We start from the raw sequence: 19,893 nt of genomic DNA, 5'->3' as shown, positions 1-19,893 counted from the left end.
ACCACCAGCCTCCGGGAGGATGGTAGTGGGGGGGTCTTGATCCTTCACCGAAACACACCACCAGCCTCTGGGAGGATGGCAGTGGAGGGGTCTTGATCCTTCACCGAAACACACCACCAGCCTCCGGGAGGATGGTAGTGGGGGGGTCTTGATCCTTCACCGAAACACACAACCAGCCTCCGGGAGGATGGTAGTGGGGGGGTCTTGATCCTCCACTGGAAGCAGAACCACCAACCTCCTAACGTCCCTGTGGAGGATGGTGGAGGGATAGTTCTGCACACCTTGGCTTTTCTTGGGCTGTCCACCGAAAACTGGATAGCTTTGACATGTTCTCACCCTCACATCCCGTACTACGCCCTTCACGTCGGGACACACCTCCACGACCCGACCCAGCCTGAACTGACCCCTCAGTGCGTTCTGGTGAGCCAATCACACCAGGTCTCCCGCTGCAACGTTTCTAGCAGGTGCGTGCCACTTCTGACAGATGTAGAGGCCCGGACCTGCCAGCTGGCTCCACCTCTTCCACAACTTGTCGACCTCGATCTGGATTGCTCTCAGACGCACGACGGGGTAAGTAGGATACTCAAAGCCTCGGGAGTCCCCACTGGGTCCTGCGCGACCGAGGAGAAGAGAGTTGGGAGTGATGACTTCGACGGCCTCATCTTGTACCTGGGCTCTGGCACCAATTGGTCTCTCATTTGACAGGTTAGCAGCCAGGTACAGGAGGGTCTGGAACTCCAGTGCTGTCAGGTTACCTTCCTCGCCAACACTGCTTAACCCTCTCTTGAGTACACGGACAGCTGCCTCAGCTGCCCCATTCCGGTGGGGAGAGTCCGCCGGGTGAAGCACCCACATCCAGTCAGTTCCTACAGCTGCCGCCTTCTTCTGGACTTGATCTTTGTCGATGCTACTTAGGAACTCATACAACTCCTGTAATACTGGCCTGGCGCCCACAAAGTTGGTCCCTTGATCTGACCAGAGCTTTCTTGGGTGACCCCTGAGAGCCGTGAAGCGCTGGTATGCTTTCAGGAATCCTTCCGTCGACAGATCTTCCACAATGTCAGCATGTACTGCTCTCGAAGCCATACAGCTGAACACCACACCCCAGACTTTCATCTTTGTTCTTCGCCTTATAGTATCTTTAATGACATAGGGGCCAAAAAGGTCCAACGTTGTAAATTCGAAGGGTGCAGCTGGTTCAGTTCGTTCGAGGGGGAGCTCACTCATCACCTGTTTGCACATTCTCGCTTTGGCCTTCCGACAGTGCATACAGGAGTCAATGACATTTCTGGCAATCCTTGGTCCCAGCACAACCCATGCTTTAGACCTCACCCGGGGGAGTGTGCCAGCAACACCTTCGTGGTTAGCTTCATGGGCCTCTCGTGTGAGAAGGGTGCTGATCCACGCATTGTAGGGGACCAGGGGCACACCGGTCTCTCCCTGGGTAATGGCCTGGACTCTACCATGGCATTTCAGGAGTCCTGAGACTTCCTCCCTGCTGACAACGAGCCTGTTTAGCGTTGTCACAGGAAACTTAACTCCCTCCTGGGCGGCTAGGCACAGGTCTTGGAATGCAGCTTTGCGTTCCTTTACTGTCAGTACCCCCTCCCACTTTGCTGGCATAGGGGCCCTGCCTACACGGGCCAACCACTTCTTCACAGCTCTGCGGACATAACCGACTACTCCACAGAGCTTAGTCAGAGAACTGCACCTTCTTGGATCCACTTGGTCTATGAGCCTGGCTCCCCACAGCATCTCCGTTTCCTTGGTCTCAATTGAGGTTATTTTCATCCCATTTTCTGAGGATGCTGGAGCGCCGCTCACTCCATCTGTGACTATTGGACCTTCACCAACAGGACTTGCAGGGTTCAACAGCTTCTTGGCTTGAGCTCTGGTGAGGACTGCCGAAAAGGCCTTTCTCTGGAGTTTGCTCACCATCTCCCTAGTATCAGCTGCCACTTCTGAAGCAGACTTCATGGGCCAATCCTCCACTGGACCAGACAGGAACATGGGACCTTTCTGCCACACAGAGTCCTCATCCAGCAGTTCAGTTACAGGCCCGGCCTTCTGAATCTCTCCGACTCGGTTCGCGAAGAACGTCTGGAATCCGTAGCTCTCTCTCTGGATGGCTCCCAGCACCGTCTGACTGTCAATGAAGTGGTACCACTTCTCCACACATCCTATCGTCCATGCTTCGATACGTATCCCTTTAGACGTGAGGCAAAGACAGCCCCACAGACCTCAGCATTGACCGCGTCACCTTTCTGGTCGAGGGGGGTTAACTTGGCTTTTGACTCTACCAGCCGGGTGACCGGCTGGTGTGACGTCTCCCATCGCAAGTACAGTACAGCACCATAGGACTCACAGCTCCCGTCAGAAAACGTGATACCCCAGGGTTTACCCCTCCAGTCGGAGGGCGTGAGGCTTCTGTGGAACTTGATGCTACTCAGACGAGCGTACTCCTTAAACAGTTCAATTGCTTTTCCTCTGAGCTCGTCAGACAGAGGTTCATCCCAGGTATCTTTGGTAAGCTTGCCAGCTTTCTGGAAGGCTCTTCTCACAAGAATCACTCCTTTCTGTTTCACAGGTGTTGCTAGACCGATCGGGTCATACAGTTCGGCGATCTGGCTCAGTAGAACACGACGAGTCAGTGGGTTTGGTGTCTTTGCTTCCACTTCTTCTTCAGTGAGGTCAACCTCAGTTCTCATCTTCTTCTTACTTCTGGAGAAGTTGATTGAGACCATCACAAAGAGTTTGTCCTCTTGCACTAGGTAACCAACCCCCAGGGCTTTGTTATCTTCCTCCCTTAGCTGGTTGGGCAACACCAGAGTCACTGGCTTGGACCCTGTCCCGTCCCGCCTGCCACTCTGACCAGACCGGACCCAGGGCTTGAGGTGGAAGCCTCCTGCTTTCAGTATCTTCTCCACTCCCTTTAGGATCTTGTCTAGACAGTCAGGGTCATTGTGGGACGTAAGGAGGTCATCAACGCAGGAGTCTTCCTCAATGACTCTTTTTTCCTCCTTCATATCAGAAAACTGGGGTAACTTCGCGGTCTCTCGCATGGCAATCTGCGCAATGCACCCCGCTGGTTTATCTCCCATGTTCACCCTCACGACAGCAGAATCCTCAATCTCATCTTCCGGTGAGTCTCTCCATAGGAACCGATGCACATGGACCTCTCGCTCCTCCAGCCATACCGAATTATACATCTTGGTGATGTCTCCGATGGCTGCATGTTCTCCTTCCCGGAATCTGAGGAGCACCCCTCTGATAGGGTTTAGGGCGTCTGGGTCTTTGAGCAAAATGCCATTCATGCTCATCCCTCTGAACTCCTGGCTACTATTCCAGACGAGGCGTACCGGTGTAGTCACTGAGTGGGGGTTTGGTGCGGTTAGGTGGCTCACCCACCACACTGCACCATCCCAGCTGTCCATCACGTCCTTAACAGCAGCTCCCCTGTCTACCATCTCGTGCACTTGCCTCATGTAAGCTTCTTTCCACACTTTCCACAGCGACACCCTCCACAGGTAGGGTCACAGGCAGCACCGATGCTGTCCCATTTTAGCCACTCAAGGACCTCTTTATTGCATGCTGCTGTCATTCGAACTTCCATACTGCACCCTCGTTCCAAATGGCTTCCTGGCCTTCCAACGAAGTGTTCTTCAACTTTGACAGCTACCATCCTCATGGAGTGTGCAAAGTGCGTCTCCGACTGCCATGTGGTCACCTCCACTTCTTCGAAGAGGTTAGGATGCACACCAATCACTGTCTTGCTTAGAGGACCGTCCCACAACACCAGGTCGCCGACCCGTTGCAGTCTTTGTGGAGCTAATCGGCCTTCTCGAGCACTGATCAAAAGATCGATCTTCCCCGGGCGGGCTAGTTCTCCCGGTTCAGCTTCAGGGAAAAACTGCTCCAGCCGCTCCGAACTCACCACTCGATCCATTTTGGCGATGTCTTCCATCCCGTAGCAGATCATCTCGTGGAACCTCAAAGTTCCTCATGAGGTCCACACCTTTATTGTTACGAGATACCTTTTTGTATGAACTCTCAGCTTCATCGTGCCAACACCATACACGACAAGGGAGATTGGTTCACCGGTCAGTCCGAGTCTTTCAGCAGCTTGGTGCGTAATGTAATTAGTGTCAGAAGCGAGATCAACAAGGCTCCAAGGCTGTCTCCTCTCTTTGCCGTGACAGGTAAGAGCATCATGAGGACTGGATGTTCTTTCAAGCCACTCTGTTCTATCGGATTCTTGCCAGAACACGCTCTCGACGTTGCCTTATTAGTACATGCCCTGCGGACCGCCTCCAACTGGCGGGGAGTCAGTCTCAACTCGGCGAACACAGCCTCTTGCTCCTCTGTCGGACCACGAGGTCCCCTCTTTTCCTCTGCTTTGTTTTCCTTCTTAGCAACATCCTTCATTGTTTGTGCCTTAGGGCAGAGGAAATAGTGGTGGTCTACCGGAATGTCGCCTATCTTACACTCCTCCTTACGACAGAGGAACCTTGGAGTGCAGTCGCCATCGATCCCGTGAACATCCAGGCACTTTGTACACGCTTTTGCCTTCTTCACCTGAGCTTCTTTCTCCGACAGACTGGCCTTCCTGAAAGCTTTACAACGAAACAGTTTACCTCCATGTTCTTCATCGCCACACACGGCACATGGTATCTGCTTGGAGTCTCTTTTGACTTCACTCGCTGTAGTCTTAGTGAACGACTTCTTTTCTCTCCACCTGTCACCTGATTTATCCCGGTAGCTTGGTCTCTCAGGAGCATTAGCAGGCCATGGCTTACTGGGAAGCAACTGTTCCAACCTCACGAGCAACGACTTTTGGTCTTCCAGGAACATCAAGAGCCTGTCGAAACGGTTTCTTGGTAGGACGTTGTTAACAGGGTTTCTCACACACATGAGCCACTCTCTTTTCATGACATCAGGGAGTTTGCCCTCTAAAGACCGAATCACCAGCTGATTCTCTATAGCGTCTTCGCACCCCAGGTCTGTGAGGTCCAATGCTGCCCTCTCCACTGCTAGGATCAATTCTAACGTCTCTCGTGGCTGGTGGTTCTTTACAGCAGGATGTGAATGTATCTCCAAAACTATCTCCTCTGCCATTTGTGCTTTATCACCATAACGGTTCTCTAATTCCCTAAAGATATCGATTGCATCTCTGCAACGCGATAGTCTGAGATCACTTTTCACAGTCTCACCTATGCTGTCTAGCAAGTGAAGTTTCTTGCATTCCCTTGACCCCGTAGGCTCCGCTTGCGCCTGGATACTTTCCCATTCAGCCTTCTAGCGCCAATAGTCCCTCCTGTCCCCGGAGAACTTAGGCAAACTTATGGGTGTGAGCCTTATGTTTGGTCGGGCCCATTGAGAGCTGATATTCCCAACGACGTACGCACCAGGGCCACTATATGGCATGCTACTATCTTGCCCCATGCTGATATCGACTGCTGGAGAGGCACAAACACTCAACAGTTGTGGCGTGCTGGCAAGGGTTGGAGGTAGGGCGGAACTGACACCAAGTCCACCATCAGACCGTCGCGACTGCAGAGTGGGCTGTAATGTCTGCTGGGTAAAAGTGATGTTACCTGCAGCTGTAAGGCTGTCGCTAGCTGTTGCGACATGCCCACCGACCGCACCATCACCTGCCACATCTTCATCCTCTTCCTCCTCACCTCCGTCACCGTCGCCACCGTAATTTTGTTCTGTACCGTTCCTCTTCATAACCTCATTGTCACGTTGGCAGGTCCACTCATCCATCAGTTGCTCCTTGTCCTCTCTCAATGATAAAAGGAGCATCCATTTGTCCTTTCCATGCGGCCGATAGTCTCTCCAAGCGTACACAGCCTCTCTGAGTTCATCGATTTTCCTATCCAATTTACCATTGTAGACCCCTCGCTGCGTCCATGGCACTACTATACTTTTCCCGAGCGCCTCAGCCTGATCAAAGGCAGACTTGAACTGTGCAACGAGAGCATCTATGTCCGGCGCTGCATACTTGGACCACATCATTTCCATGATCTTGCCCTCAGTTTCAAGGAACCTTTGCTCACTGGCATCTCTCTTCTCCAGGGCGTCCCGCGACTCACTGTCGTCACCTGTAGGGTCTATCTGGCTCTGTGCGTCGATATATTCATTACCGACATCGAGGAGTTTGTCATAATCATCCTTCAATCTCGCCAACTCTTCTGACAACTCAACTTCACGTAAACGACCAGCACTAACATCAAGGCGGTTTATTCTTGTTGTAAAGTTTCTTCGCGCATGTGAGCGCCTACGCTTTAAGCTCTCTAGATCTGGCTTGTCATCCGCCATTTCGTCTTCTCTAGGTGAACGGAATCACTAAAATCACCTTTTAGCAAAAGGACTCATTTAAAGGACTCGTCCAGAAGATTAGTTCGAAACGAACGACTCGTCCAAAAGATTTGTTCAAAACGAACGACTCGTCCGCGAACGACACAGACGTCTTCCCGCGAACGACAGGCGTCTTTCCCCGGTTGCTATGGCTGGTAGCGGCCTTGTTAACAAAGTCACTTTATTCCTTCTGCGGCTTTAATATCATCCACACAGCCTTACTCACGGTTGTGGAAGTTCTTCAGCCCTTTAACGGCCCCGTTAGCTCTTGGCTTCGGCTCCTCCGTTATAATGGCGTTACTGACTCCGGGTCTCCGCTCCCAGCGCCGGTCATCAACGATGGCTCCTCCGCTCGGGGCCCGTGCAATCTCCGGCACGGCTCCGACAACGGTTTACAACTGTCCAGTTTTCACTAAGCTACCTACTATAGCTCAATAAACTCCCCACTGGAAGGGTTTCAGGATAAGTACGGCGGATACAACTCGAGTAACTTTATGGACTTTTATTGCACTCACACAAACAATAAGCACCCACGCGCTAGGTAGCCTGACTACCAAGTGCGCTAGCCCCTCAAGTTGACAATAACTGTTAGTTAGACAGATAGACAGGTTGTAAACCTGCAACGGAAACACAAACACAAAACCCAGAATTAACCAATGAAATTATACCAACATTCCCGTGACATTAATTCTTGATTTCAGTTGCTAGCATGCTAGTTTATAATCACTCACCGGCAAGGCGTACTAGTCCTGACCATCAACTGTATAAAATGCGACCTAAAGGCGTGGCCACCTGCGCACTGGGACTAATCGCGCATACACAGACACACAGTATGGAGATCAGGAAGGACAATAAACAAACCTGTAACCTGGTATAATTATAACATATATAAAATACAACATAAAATATGCCTGCATTTGGAATAAGGTGGTAAATGTTGGTACTAATTTCCTCAAATACCGTAGAACGTAATTATAACATCTATCACTTCCAATATATAATAAAGTAACAGTAACACTTACTGGGAAGTTCTACATTACTGTTCATTATCCCTCAGTAGTTAACTGGGGTGTAACAGTTCAGTCCCATGTGTAGACCACCCATTGTGTTTGTGGGTCCAGGACCGGCAGCAGAGGACCATCACAGAGATGTTTCAGAGGTCCTTCACTGAGGGGGACGGTTGGGACGAGGAGCTGCTGCTGGAGGCGGTGGAGGACTGTGAGGACAGAGCATCAGAGCCCCCCCCCAGCCTCGAGGACGCCCAGAGCCCCAGCAAGAGGCGGCGTGTCCAACAATAATTCAGATAGAAATAGAAACACTGGTCTACTGTACCATGTATCATGTCTGTTGGATTAGTATATGTTGTATATAAGTAACACAATAAACTATATATTTTTTAAAATAACGAACGAGTCTTCAGTGCATCTCTCTTGGTTGCAATAGTGATAGAGGATGCTCTGAGCGGAGGGCAGATTCAGCTGAGCCTGTCGTTAATAGTCCAGTTAATGGAGTTAGAGGAAACCAGGTTTTGGAAGCAAACCTCAGTAATTGGTGTGATGCATTTATGTGAAGAGGTTTCAGTTCTTCTGAGGACCCCTATTTTAAACTGACAAACTCAGTCCACAAACTCCACCATCAGGGCTCGCTTGGGCTGGTCTAACTGGGCAGCTGAGGACTGGCTGCCCTTCTCTACTCCATCTGGTCTCCCCACCCCAGCCAGCACAGGACCAGACCCCCCAGTCAGCCCAGGGGTCCCTGCCTTCAGAACCAGACCCCAAAGCCAGCCAGGCAGGGAACCCCCCAGGAGGGGGGGGGGAGGGGATGGAGTTCCCTGAAGAGGAACTGAAGACCGCAGCGTTGAAAAATTGTTAATTTTATTAGAGTGGGACGTTGCTCCATTAACACTAGAAACGCCGGACCGTTTTTACTTACTACTAGCGCCACAAGAGGGGTCAAATGACCCCTCAGTCATTTGAATGGGAGGCTGTGCATTTGCACATAATGATCACTAGGTGGCGCCAACGAGCTATTACCGCGCGAGCGCCACATGTGTGTGTGTGTCACAAGCCTAGTCCTCAAGATTTTGTCATAAATGTACATATATGAAGTACAAACAGCCTATATTTTCACTAAGGGTTTAAGATTAAATTATGCAAATAAAGTAATTAAATTAATTGAGATATGCCTATATTGTTATTGTGGATATTTTGTCAAAATAACTCCATTCCATCAACTATTATGCAGTGTTGGGCAGTAACACATTACAAAAGTAATGCATTACGGTAATGCATAGAGCTGGGACAACTAGTCTAAAAAAATCGTCGCCATGAATAATTTGTGTCGACACGTCGCCCTACCCCCGCACTTATTTTTGTTGAAGCCCCGTTCTAAACAGCCTACTAGAAGAACCCTCACTCCAGTCCAGTGGTCGCGGTAAATATGCACCTGTCTGTCTGCCTATATCTTCCTATAGATATCAATCTTATTCACATCAGAATGTCCCCTTGCGACCTCTGCTGTCAAAGAAAGAGCACTGCATCCTTGGAAAAAAAAACAATTACATGGGAACACATAAAAAAATGCTTTATAATACCTTTCCCGGTCTGAATTTTTTTTTTATGAACACAGGGTGGTACAACAGACATATTTAGGAAAAGTCAAGAAAGTAGGGATTTGGAACGTGATCGAGTGCAAAGATATATATTTTTTAAACTCACAGGGGTCATTTGACCCCTTCGACGGCTGTTCTAGTGTTAATGGTGAATGGACAGCATTTCTATAGCGCTTTTCTAACCAGTGGCCACTCAAAGCGCTTTACAATATTGGCTCACACAGGGCGACAGGACAGCCAGCTCGTAATCAGGGTGAGGTGTCCCGCTCAGGGACACCTCCGCACTCAGTGAGGAGGAGCCGGGGATCAAACTAGCAACCTTCTGGTTACCAGCTAACCCGCTCTACTTCCTGAGCCACCTGCCTCAGCTGTTAAAACACTGCTCCTGGTTCTGCTGCTGGGCTTCATGGACCCCTGGCTCATCACCTGGAGAGGACAGGAGTTGGAGCCTTTTCGCTTTATCTCATCTATTCAAATTTATATGTTGTGTCTTACAGCAATGTTTCTCCAATCAGTATTATATGATATGCATTTATATTGGTCCTCAATCTTACAAACTACATAAAGGGATACACATTTTGAACTGTCTTCTGCAGCAACCCATTTTAAGCCAAATTTCCAGAATAGGTGAGATACTGCTTTAAGATGAGCTGTAGTTCAGCAGGATATATTGAACCCTACAGACAATAAAACCTGTTCACCTGTCTCCTGCTGGGCAGGGCCCTCAGCCCCCTGCTGGTTAGGGGGCCCTGGGGGGGGGCCAGACCCCGGGACATGCCCCCCCTTAGCCCCATGCTGATCAGGGGCCCCTGAAGGGTAGCCCTCGGCACACTGCTGATCAGGGGCCCCTGAGGGGGGGCCCTTGGCACCCTGCTGATCAGGGGCCCCTGAAGGGGGGCCCTTGGCACACTGCTGATCAGGGGTCCCTGAAGGGTGGCCCTCGGCACACTGCTGATCAGGGGCCCCTGAGGGGGGGACCTCAGCACCTGACCCCGAGACACTCCCCTCTGCCTCTGTTACCGGCTCCTCTGCTTCTTCTAGAAGAGAAATATAAATCATACTTTATTCATGTCACATAGGAATATCCATCACCTCGGGGGGGGGGGGGGGGTCAGCAGGTCTACCTGGGGGGTCAGCAGGTCCAGAGAGCCCCGGGTCTGAGGAGAGGTCTCCCAACAGGCGGAGGATGTGCTCTTCGGCGTGCTGCTCGCTGGAGGAGCCATGCACGGCGGTGTGGATGAGGTCAGAGGAGAAGCGGGCCCTCAGGGAGCCGGGGGCCGACTCCCTGGCCTCCACCGGGTCCAAAGGGCCCATCAGGGCCATCCACTCCTCCACGGCATTCTCCTTGGTGAGCACCAGCAGCAGACAGGGGCCCCTGAGCCAGGCAGTGAAAGGGTCAAACATGCTGACTCCCCCCCATCGTCGAGCCAAGTTGAATTTGTGTCGCCCATAAACACTTAAATACATCACTGAGTAAACACTAAGTGCCACTAGTAACTTACTAAACCCCAAGGTTCTCTGGTGGTAACTTAATAAACACTAAGGGTCTCTAGTGGTAACTTACTGAACCCTAAGGTCCTCTAGTGGTAACTTACTAAACAGTATGGTCCTCTAGTGGTAACTTACTAAACCCTAAGGTCCTCTAGTGGTAACTTACTAAACAGTAAGGTCCTCTAGGGTTTGAGTGTTATCCCTGTAGAATGCTGTACATTTCCCTGCAGCCTACAAAGTAGGAGAACTATTTGATTGTATCAATGTATTTCCCATTTGTTAGTTGATTAGCACTTGGCAGATATGTGATAGCTCAGCAGAGATCAGGAAACAGAGTTACCATAATGAGTGAGGGATTTAACTTCAGTAACGCAGGTTCCTTGACCAAGATGCACAAAGCACCAGGTCCGAGGCCGAATGAGGTGAGGTCTCCGTTTAGAAACGTATGAAGATGAAGAACCTCACCCGCCCGCTTCCTGAGGCGGCCCCACAAAATGGCTTTAAGATGCCGAGATTAAGTGTCAAAAGATGGCCAGCCGGCACTGGCAGACTGAGCAGACCTCCTAGTTGAGCTCGAGGGGGCCGTTGAGGATGGACGGACTCTCACCCACACAGGACCTCCAGGAGCGGGGTGAAGGCCGGCTGGCCCCGCTGCTCCTTGTACCAGTCCTCTGCCTCCTCCCTGCTCAGGACCGCCTCCTTCTCCCGGACCACAGAGAACCCTGCGGCCCTGACATCCTCCAGGATCTCCTCTGGGGGTCAAGGAGAGCAAATCCACTCGTTATTGGTCAGATATTAACGAGGAGTCGCTGGTGATTTAATGAAATGATTGAGTTTCAGGCTCCACAGTTACTTGATCCGAGCGGGATTCAGATGACGTATTGATTATGGGGAAATGATTGTATTGCAAATTATCAGCTTAACAGAAAACCGAATGAATGTAAATATATAATTATAGAAAACCCAAAACGAAATTTGCATTTACTTGACCTTCTTGACTTTGTACATCAAGGTAAGAAGGTTGAGGGATTGAAGACATGACACACGCGGTCACTGCAGATCACAGGGTGGATAAGGAGCAGGGGGGGGGCTGACCTCTGTGCTGCTGCAGGGCGCCCGGCGTGATGAGGGCCAGTGTGCGCTGGACGGGGAACAGCAGGTCGATCTCCCTTTGGGCCTCGTCTGCGCTGGCACTGCCGTGCAGCTGGTTCAGCGGCTCCGTCTCCACAGCGAACAGCGCTCTGAGGCTGGGGATGGGGTGGTGGAAACAAGACGACATGTCCGTAAAGACATCTCAGGAGGGGGGGCCATCTCGGGGGGTGGGGTGGGGTGGGGGGGGGATCTCAGGGGGGGCTGGCATCTCAGGGGTGAGTTAGAAGAGAGATCTAGGAGAGGATTATGCTTGCTTCGAGACGGCGGAACCAAATGACAGTCAGAACATGAGTCGTTGATTGCTGCCTCCAGGCCTCCCCCGAACACCATGATCACAAACATGTGCAGAAAAAGGGGAAACCGCGATCTAGATTCATACCGTTGTGCCTGGGGTTTGATTCAGTGTAAGGGTTCAACGTATTTTCATCCCCCCAGAGAATTCAAGGGCGCCTTTACCTCCCAGGTGCTCCAGCTGTGGGTATTTGTGGGCTGGACAGGAGGTCCTCTCCCCAGGTCCCAGAACTCCTCCTGATAGACACAGTGTCTCTTTGACCCTACAGTGGCCCCTTCACCACTGAGAGCCTCTCTTAGCCTACAGGGGCCCCTTCACCACTGAGAGCCTCTCTGAGCCTACAGTGGCCCCTTCACCACTGAGAGCCTCCCTGACCCTACAGGGGCCCCCTCACCAGTTTGGGTCCTCCTTCCTGGCCTGGGTGAGGTCCGCCGGTCCCAGGAGGGCCCTCCAGGTCTGGATGGCGTGGTCTCGGACTAGGACCAGGGCAAGGGCCGGCCCGCTGCAGACACACACACAGGCGTTAAGACCTCCTCTGGGGGCTTGGTCAGGAGGTTGGGGAGGGGCGGGGGCGGGGAGTCACCTGGTCATGCTGATCTGCAGGGCGGGGTAGGGCTCCTCGTCGGCATGGTGACGGTAGAACAGTCTCACCTGGTCCTCTGTCATGGTCAGCTCCCTCCGCAGGGCCACCCTGAAGCCTGCAGCACCGACCCGGGACAGGAGCTCTTCTACAGAGACCTCTTCTCATCAGCTCATTCATTAGAGATATTACAGATTGTGAAAAGCGAGGGTCGCATTTCCCCATATGCTACCATTTAGCCATTTACCTTTTGCATGCACACATAGCACCGCACTACAAACAACCACGCACCACAGTTTAATACACTCCATTTATTTACAAACATGCTAGATAATTCACACATACATGTGTTTGTCAACTACCCTTCTTCCTGTCCATCCGGCAAACTGGTCCATGGGGAACGCGTCCTGCATGGGAACCAGGGCTTTATTTTCTGTTCCGGGACAGTTAATTTGGTTTGCTAATGGCGGGGGTGGTGAGGTAGCGTTTGTACTTTGAGTGTCGTTATGGTTGGTGTGATTTATTTATCAAAGACTGTGTTGTGGTTGTGTGTGTGTGTGTGTGTGTGTATATATTGGTATGCATCGTTTGATGATAATATAGTGTTGGGGCTATTGTTTTGTGGTGTTTGATTGATCATGTGATATTGATGTGTCACCTATCCCAGTGGTTTCTCCCAATCGGCCCTGATTGGTAGGCCTATTTAATGGGGAGACATGGGAGGGGAAGAAGGTCGGGCATTTGACATACAACAGCTTGCCGAGAGGCTGTATTCTTTTGTGTCATCTTTTTGTACTTTTTGGGCACTGTAAATAAACCGGCACCATTTTTGCAACCTTCAACTTTCTGAGCCGACTCCTGCTTTTTGACCAACTGACTCCTTGGTTGCGTCCCGTCCCGCATGTGAGTTGGGGGTTCAATACCTCTTTCTCACACAGATATTGTGTATATATTATACTATATATTTCGTCTGGCTGCATCTTAAATGATGACCACAGTGCAAACATTCAAGTGGAGCAAAAAAAACGTGTGTGTGTGTGTGTGTGTGTGTGTGTGTGTGTGTGTGTGTGTGTGTGTGTGTGTGTGTGTGTGTGTGTGTGTGTGTGTGTGTGTGTGTGTGTGTGTGTGTGTGTGTGTGTGTGTGTGTGTGTGTGTGTCCTTCCCCCTGCTGAGTGTTTGTTGGCCTCACCTCTGCGGTCCCTGGCAGCGGCGGGGCGGAGCAGTGCCAGCGTCCGCTCCCCGCGCCCTTCCTGCCCTTTCTGCCCCGCCCCGGCCAGGCTGAAGTGGGGGAGGAGGAGGGCCAGCTCCCTGCCGGCCTGGAGGCGGTCCGTGCTGCCGTGCACAGCGTTGAGCGGCGTCCGCGTGCCGTACCACGCCCCCAAGCTGAGGGGGAGGGGGGGCAGATGGTGTCTCTACAGGAGGCCACAGAGCTCAGAAGAAGGAGAGGAACAGGACCGGGGGGCCGTCATGTGTGTGTGTCTGTGTGTGTGTGGTGCCCGGCCCTCGTGTGGGTCTGAGGACGACACAGTCAGCGCTGTTCCCTCATAAGACGTAGGTTTCAGTCTGTTTCCTGTGGGCTGTGAGTCTGTCTGCTCGCTGTCCATGTGGTGTGAATGTAGTGTAGATCTACATGAAGAGGTATGGTGAATCTAAAGCTAAATGTTGAGTGTGTATGCTTCAGCTCATCATGGTGATAGTAAATGCCTGCTGGCGTCAGAGGGCCTGCCGGCTGCAAGGGAGATGGAAAAATAACCTGTGTGGTTTTTCCCTTTTGGCTTCCTCTACGTCAGTGGGCCCCATGAAGTCCAGCCAGGCCTGGACCACGTTGGCTGGCCCCGGTCCCGCCCGAGACAGCACCAGGATGTGGGAGGGGCCACTGGACATGAACCGCACCAACTCCTCGAAGTATGGCTGAAGCCACAGCATACACACAATACACAAAAAAATACACGCACAATACACACACATAGACACACATATGTTAATTACCCCGTTAATAAATACACACAAAATACAGAGATACATAGCGAGGAAGACATGGAGGGCCGGATAGTGGAGTATAGGGGTAAGGTAAAGCATCCTTATACTGTCGAACCCCTACCTGCTCCTTAATGACCTGTCTCTGTACTGTCTAACCTCTACCTGCTCCTTAATGACCTGTCTTTGTACTGTCTAACCTCTACCTGCTCCTTAATGACCTGTCTCTGTACTGTCTAACCTCTACCTGCTCCTTAATGACCTGTCTCTGTACTGTCTAACCTCTACCTGCTCCTTAATGACCTGTCTAATGACCTGTCTGTACTGTCTAACCCCTACCTGCAGCTTAATGACCTGTCTCTTTACTGTCTAACCCCTACCTGCTCCTTAATGACCGGTCTCTGTACCGTCTAACCCTTACCTGCTCCTTATTATCATGGAACTGAATCTCCTGTTAAGTCCATCAAGGAGAAGAGTTGGATCCCCTGCTTGACACATAAAAACCCAAATATGAATGCAGACCTGAATGCTGCAACATGTGATCACCTATTTGATATTTCTTAATCTCTAATAATTTCCTCTCCTAATGAACACATGGGGAGCGCCAATATAAGCTGCTTACAAAGCAGCTATCTCTCAGCCCGCAGCAGAGAAGCTTCAGTGATTTGGGATATTTTGCAACAAAAGAGGAAAAAGTGCAGCGTTTTAAACTTTTCATGGTCAGCAGCAAACAGCAGGTCTGTCCCTTCAACAAGGACTATGTGTGTGTGTGTGTGTGTGTGTGTGTGTGTGTGTGTGTGTCTACAGTGCAGCCAAGTGGCATGATCTAGAAACTAGTAAATGTTTTTGTTCGTTTGACCATGTGGCACTCTTCATTGTCCCTCCCTCTCTCTCTCTCTCTCTCTCTCTCTCTCTCTCTCTCTCTCTCTCTCTCTCTCTCTCTCTCTCTCTCTCTCTCTCTCTCTCTCTCTCTCTCTCTCTCTCTCTCTCTCTCTCTCTCTCTCTCTCTCTCGCAAACATTCACACACACACAGACAGAAACACACACACACCTCTGCCTCCTGGGGGCGGTATAGCTCCTGCACCACCTGCTCGCCCAGCGCTCGCTCCTCCTGGGCCAGGATCTGGAAGCCAGCGTCTCGGATCTACAGAGAACACACAGCATAAGAAAGAGACAGACAGACAGCATGAGCAGAGAGACAGCATGAGTAGAGAGACAGGCAGACACACAGTATGAGTAGAGAGACATACATACAGGCAGAGAGACAGGCAGACAGACAGCATGAACAAAGAGACAGGCAGACAGAGAGAGAGACAGAGAGAGAGACGGAGAGAGAGACAGGCAGAGAGCGAGAGAGAGAGAGAGACAGAGAGACAGGCAGTGAGACAGACAGAGAGAAGGACAGAGAGACAGACACACATTGAAACAGGGTGGGAGGGGGGGGTGAGAGATGAAGAGGCTCCTCTTTGTTTACCTTCGTAATGATCTCCTCTGCATTGCCGGTAGCTAATGCATCTGGTTTGAGGATGGCCAGGGTGAAGCCCTCGCTGGGAGGGACTAAGGGAGTGGGAGCAGATCCGTCAACCTAAACTACTCATATGTCAGAAATTATACAACGGGGGACCTAAATCCAGCGATCTGATTGGTTCCCAACTGTTGTATAATGAGCGGATACATAACTGCTATGACGCCTGATGATTTTGTGAAAGTTTGCATTTCACTCCGCGCCTGGAAGTAGAAACAGTTACAAAGTAAAACATATGTTGGATGATGGAGAGCGTGTAAAGCTTAGGCACACGGCGAGTGAACTGCTCCATAGGATAAATTGCCGGCGAACCGCTCTATCGGAGTCTTTTCTCGGAGGGACGCTAAAGTGTGTTGCATAGCGACCGTCGATGCATAGCGGCAGACAGGAGGGACTACTTTTTTGTATTCTTTAATTAAACGGCTATTTTGACTTTCTTGGTTTCTTTTTAAATGTAGTGTGTCTATGACTTTCGTTTCGCCATAATAGTAACCGTTGTATAAAAGCAATAGATCACTTCAGTCAGTGGCATGTGCTCATTATACCACTGTGAAGGGGGTCGCCGGCCCTCCGCTGCGCGTCGGGGCCGGACAACGCCCCTTAACAGTGGTATAATGAGCACATACCACAGCCTGGCGTGATCTATTGCTTAAAAATACAATGACCATCAGGAGGAGGAGGAGGAGAATGAGGAAGGATGATGATGATGATGATGATAAATAGACACATAAGGTAAAATCCAATCTAATCAGCATCAGCTAAGGCAGCTTCTACCCAGACGGACGCTCAGAGAATAGAGGAGGTTGTTTTGTCCCTTCTTACCGAGCATGCTTTCATCATGGAGAAGCTTGATGCCGTCCCCGTGTTCTTCCTCCTCCTCCTCCTCCTCCTCCTCCTCCTCCTCCTCCACCAGACCGTCATCTTCTACCTGGAGACAATGATTAAAGCCTTAGTATGCTCTTCCTGGTGTGTGTGTGTGTGTGTGTGTGTGTGTGTGTGTGTGTGTGTGTGTGTGTGTGTGTGTGTGTTTGTGTGTGCGTTTCAGTGTGTTTGTGTGTGTGTGTGTGTGTGTGTATGTGTGCGTTTCAGTGTTTGTGTGTGTGTGTGCATTTCAGTGTGTGTGTTTATGTGTTTGTATGAGTTTCAGTGTGTGTGTGTGTACGTGTGTGGGTTTCAGTGTGTTTGTGTGTGTGTGTGTGAGTGTGCGTCTAAGTGTGTGTGTCTGTGTTTCAATGTGTGTGTGTGTGTGTGTGTGTGTGCGTTTCAGTGTGCGTGTGTGCATTTCAGTGTGTGTGTGTGTGCGTTTCAATGTGTGTGTGTGTGTGTGCGTTTCACTGTGTGTGTGTGTGTGTGTGCGTTTCAGTGGGAGTGTGTGTGTGTGTGTGTGTGTGTGTTTCAGTGTGTGTCTGTGAATGTGTGTGTATGCACTTCTGTGCGTGTGCATTTCAGTGTGTGTGTGTATGGGTGTGTGTGTGCGCACATCAGTGTGTGTGTGCATGCGTGTGCGTTTCAGTGCGTGTGTGTGTGTGTGTGCGCTTCAGTGTGTGTGCGTGCGTGTGCGCTTCAGTGTGTGTGTCTGTGTGTGTACTTCAGTGTGTGTGTGTGTGTGTGCGTGCGTGCGTGCTTCAGTGCGTGTTGTGGCATCCCGCCACTTAAACCTCGGCCCGGACCAGCCCGAGGGTTGGTCCTTGATGGCCTATACTACTGTCACCCACCAGCCGGCGACGGAGAGCACCTGCCAAACCCCAATCAGCGGTATGAGAGACACCTGGCTGGACAGCCAGGGAGACGCTTTAAAAGGAGCAGGAGGACTGACATTAGGGACACGGGAGCAAGGAAGAAGGTAGCGCTCTGGTCCGCGAGAGACTAGAGGCCCACGGAGGCCCTAGAGACCGCGTTTACTTTGCTTGTCTCAGATGTACGCAATAAATGCCGTGATCGACTTAAACCCTTGCTGCCAAGCGTGATTTGTACGTGGAACCCGGCTCATTCAAGGAGCGGGTTGCCACAGTGTGTGTACTTCAGTGTGTGTGGTTGTGTGTGTGTGTGTCTCCCCACCGTCCTCCTCGCCCCTCCTTGCTCCATCACCAGTTTCTCCTTGGCCAGCTCCTCCAGCACCCTCCTCTGCAGCAGGGGCGCATTGGCTCCCCGTAGGACCCCCACCAGCTGGCCCCCCTACCCACAGCCAGGGTTAGCGTGCTAACAACAACCAGGGTTAGCTCTGGTACTAACGACAGCCAGGGTTAGTTTGCGTGCTAACGGCACTACAGGACCAAAAATAGACACTCATTGCACTCTTGCACTACAGAGCTAAGTGGACCAACACATACACACGCACACATACCCCGAAGAACAGGAAGGTGGGCTCACAACGCCCCCGGTACTTCTCCAGAGCCTCCATACTGTCTGCCTCGGCCTGCAGAGCACAAACACACACACACATACACACACACGCATGCATGCACACGCACAAACACACACACACACACACACATATAATATGATAATAAAAATTACTCATATTGTGCTTTTCAAAACCCCCGCAGCGCTGTACATGCTGAGGGTGACCCCTCTCTCAGACTCCCCCACAGAGTGCAGCACCCTTGGGTGATTCAGTCAGCCAGCAGGTGCCCCACACTGGGTCACCCTCCGCCTCGAGGTCAGCCCCCACACCGGGGTCATCCCCCTCACACCGGGGTCGCCCCCCCCCACAGCGGGGTCAGGCATGCTGCATATACTTTTACAATGTTCAACTCTTTCTACCACAACATCCCCTTCCAAGCCAGTGTCTTACTGTGGCAAAATGCAGCAGGTCTTCGCCCAGCTCGTTCTTGATCTTCCGCAGGAGGCTGACCACGGCTTTGCAGGGACCACACCACTGCTGGTACACATCGATCACTACACGGGGAAATACCAGAGGAAGCGTCAGATTTTAAAACATTGTGCTGCAGTTCGCATCAGTGCCAGAGGGGGGCAGCAGCGCTTTAATTAACACTAATGCGTACAGTCCTCTGCAGTTCAGCGATGTCGATAGTCCTTAGATAGTAAACTTGTTCCTACCTGTTAAACCTTTTGTCGCAAGCATTTCATCCCATTGCTCTTGGATTGTGATGGATGTCTGAGAGGGACATGGATCAATGGATAAGTAGCCTACACATTTAGCTCTATAAAACCGACAGAGGGAAAAAGAATTCAATCAACGCTAAAATCTAAGCGGGTTGTTTAACCAACCTGGAGGCTCACTTCTTTCTTTTTGGCTGCCATTTGAAAAGCACATCAAATTAAATCTGAGTGAAATGACTGCCTTCTATCAGTCCCCCAAAGGGAGGATGCAAATACAAATGATCCAGGGTCACAAGCCCTTGTTGGTATTCTGTTGCCAAGCAATGAGGTTTCCTCCTCTGTCAGGGGTCCATTCCACCCCTAGAAGGCGCTGATGGACAAGCAGACATTTATTCACGGAGTAAAAGATCGAGCCCCTTATTTACCGGCGACTCAATCGAGGAGCCTAGAAAACGTGTAGTGCTTATGGAAATTGTGTTTAGTATTTCAGAAAATGGGAAATCTTATATCAAAATCCCATAACAAAGGACATAGTCTAGACCAGGGGTCACCAACACGGTGACCATATGAGGCGCCCGCAGGCCTGTTCTGAAAATAGCACAGCTATTTTAAGTCATTGTTGATAATTATTGGGAGAAATCATTAACATGATCAGTGTCTTCACATAGATGAGTATCATTAATAAATATTAACAATATATAACTAAAGGCAAACTGAGCAAATGTGTAATTTCAGAAGAGTGTATCAAACTGGGTGCCCTTCGTATGACTCAGTACCCATGAAGTAGCTCTCAGGTTAAAAAAGGTTGGTGACCCCTGGTCTAGACAAAGTGGACCATATA

At 50.8% G+C, this 19,893-nt stretch overlaps 2 protein-coding genes across 4 annotated transcripts in view; one reads left to right on the top strand and one right to left on the bottom strand.

The window, feature by feature from the left end:
• Nucleotides 1–7,765, top strand: part of smarcal1 (SWI/SNF related, matrix associated, actin dependent regulator of chromatin, subfamily a-like 1) — a 33,604-nt gene extending 25,839 nt beyond the window's left edge. For all 3 annotated transcript variants that reach the window (XM_056579527.1, XM_056579526.1, XM_056579525.1), the window contains one exon: nucleotides 7,482–7,765. In XM_056579527.1, coding sequence (XP_056435502.1) covers nucleotides 7,482–7,658 — 177 coding nt within the window. In that variant the 3' untranslated portion in view covers nucleotides 7,659–7,765. The remainder of the gene's footprint in view (nucleotides 1–7,481) is intronic.
• A 1,193-nt stretch (nucleotides 7,766–8,958) lies between these two features.
• On the bottom strand, nucleotides 8,959–19,327 carry nme9 (NME/NM23 family member 9). The gene is made up of 16 exons (XM_056579528.1): nucleotides 19,221–19,327; nucleotides 19,050–19,107; nucleotides 18,784–18,887; nucleotides 18,334–18,405; nucleotides 18,048–18,164; nucleotides 16,812–16,917; nucleotides 15,939–16,021; nucleotides 15,510–15,608; nucleotides 14,240–14,397; nucleotides 13,676–13,869; nucleotides 12,490–12,634; nucleotides 12,301–12,408; nucleotides 11,558–11,709; nucleotides 11,070–11,214; nucleotides 10,096–10,346; nucleotides 8,959–10,008 (listed from the first exon to the last, which is right to left on the bottom strand). Exons 1-16 carry the CDS (start codon nucleotides 19,251–19,253, stop codon nucleotides 9,629–9,631), a joined length of 2,205 nt encoding a protein of 734 aa, XP_056435503.1. The 5' UTR covers nucleotides 19,254–19,327; the 3' UTR covers nucleotides 8,959–9,628.
• Between the last annotated feature and the right edge of the window lie 566 nt (nucleotides 19,328–19,893).

Source organism: Gadus chalcogrammus, chromosome 20 (genome assembly GCF_026213295.1).
Source record: "Gadus chalcogrammus isolate NIFS_2021 chromosome 20, NIFS_Gcha_1.0, whole genome shotgun sequence".
NCBI classification, from domain to species: Eukaryota; Metazoa; Chordata; class Actinopteri; order Gadiformes; family Gadidae; genus Gadus; species Gadus chalcogrammus.
This window is presented reverse-complemented; position numbering and strand designations above follow the sequence as displayed.

Coding starts and splice junctions, on each gene's coding strand:
- nme9 (XM_056579528.1), bottom strand. CDS start 19,253: ATGGCAGCCAAAAAGAAAGAAGTGAGCCTCCAG. Junction 14,398..15,509: donor CCCAGGAGGCAGAGGTGTGT/GTGTGTTTCTGT, acceptor CTGTGGCTTCAG/CCATACTTCGAGGAGTTGGT. Junction 10,347..11,069: donor CTCCTGGAGGTCCTGTGTGG/GTGAGAGTCCGT, acceptor TGCCTGGCTCAG/GGGCCCCTGTCTGCTGCTGG.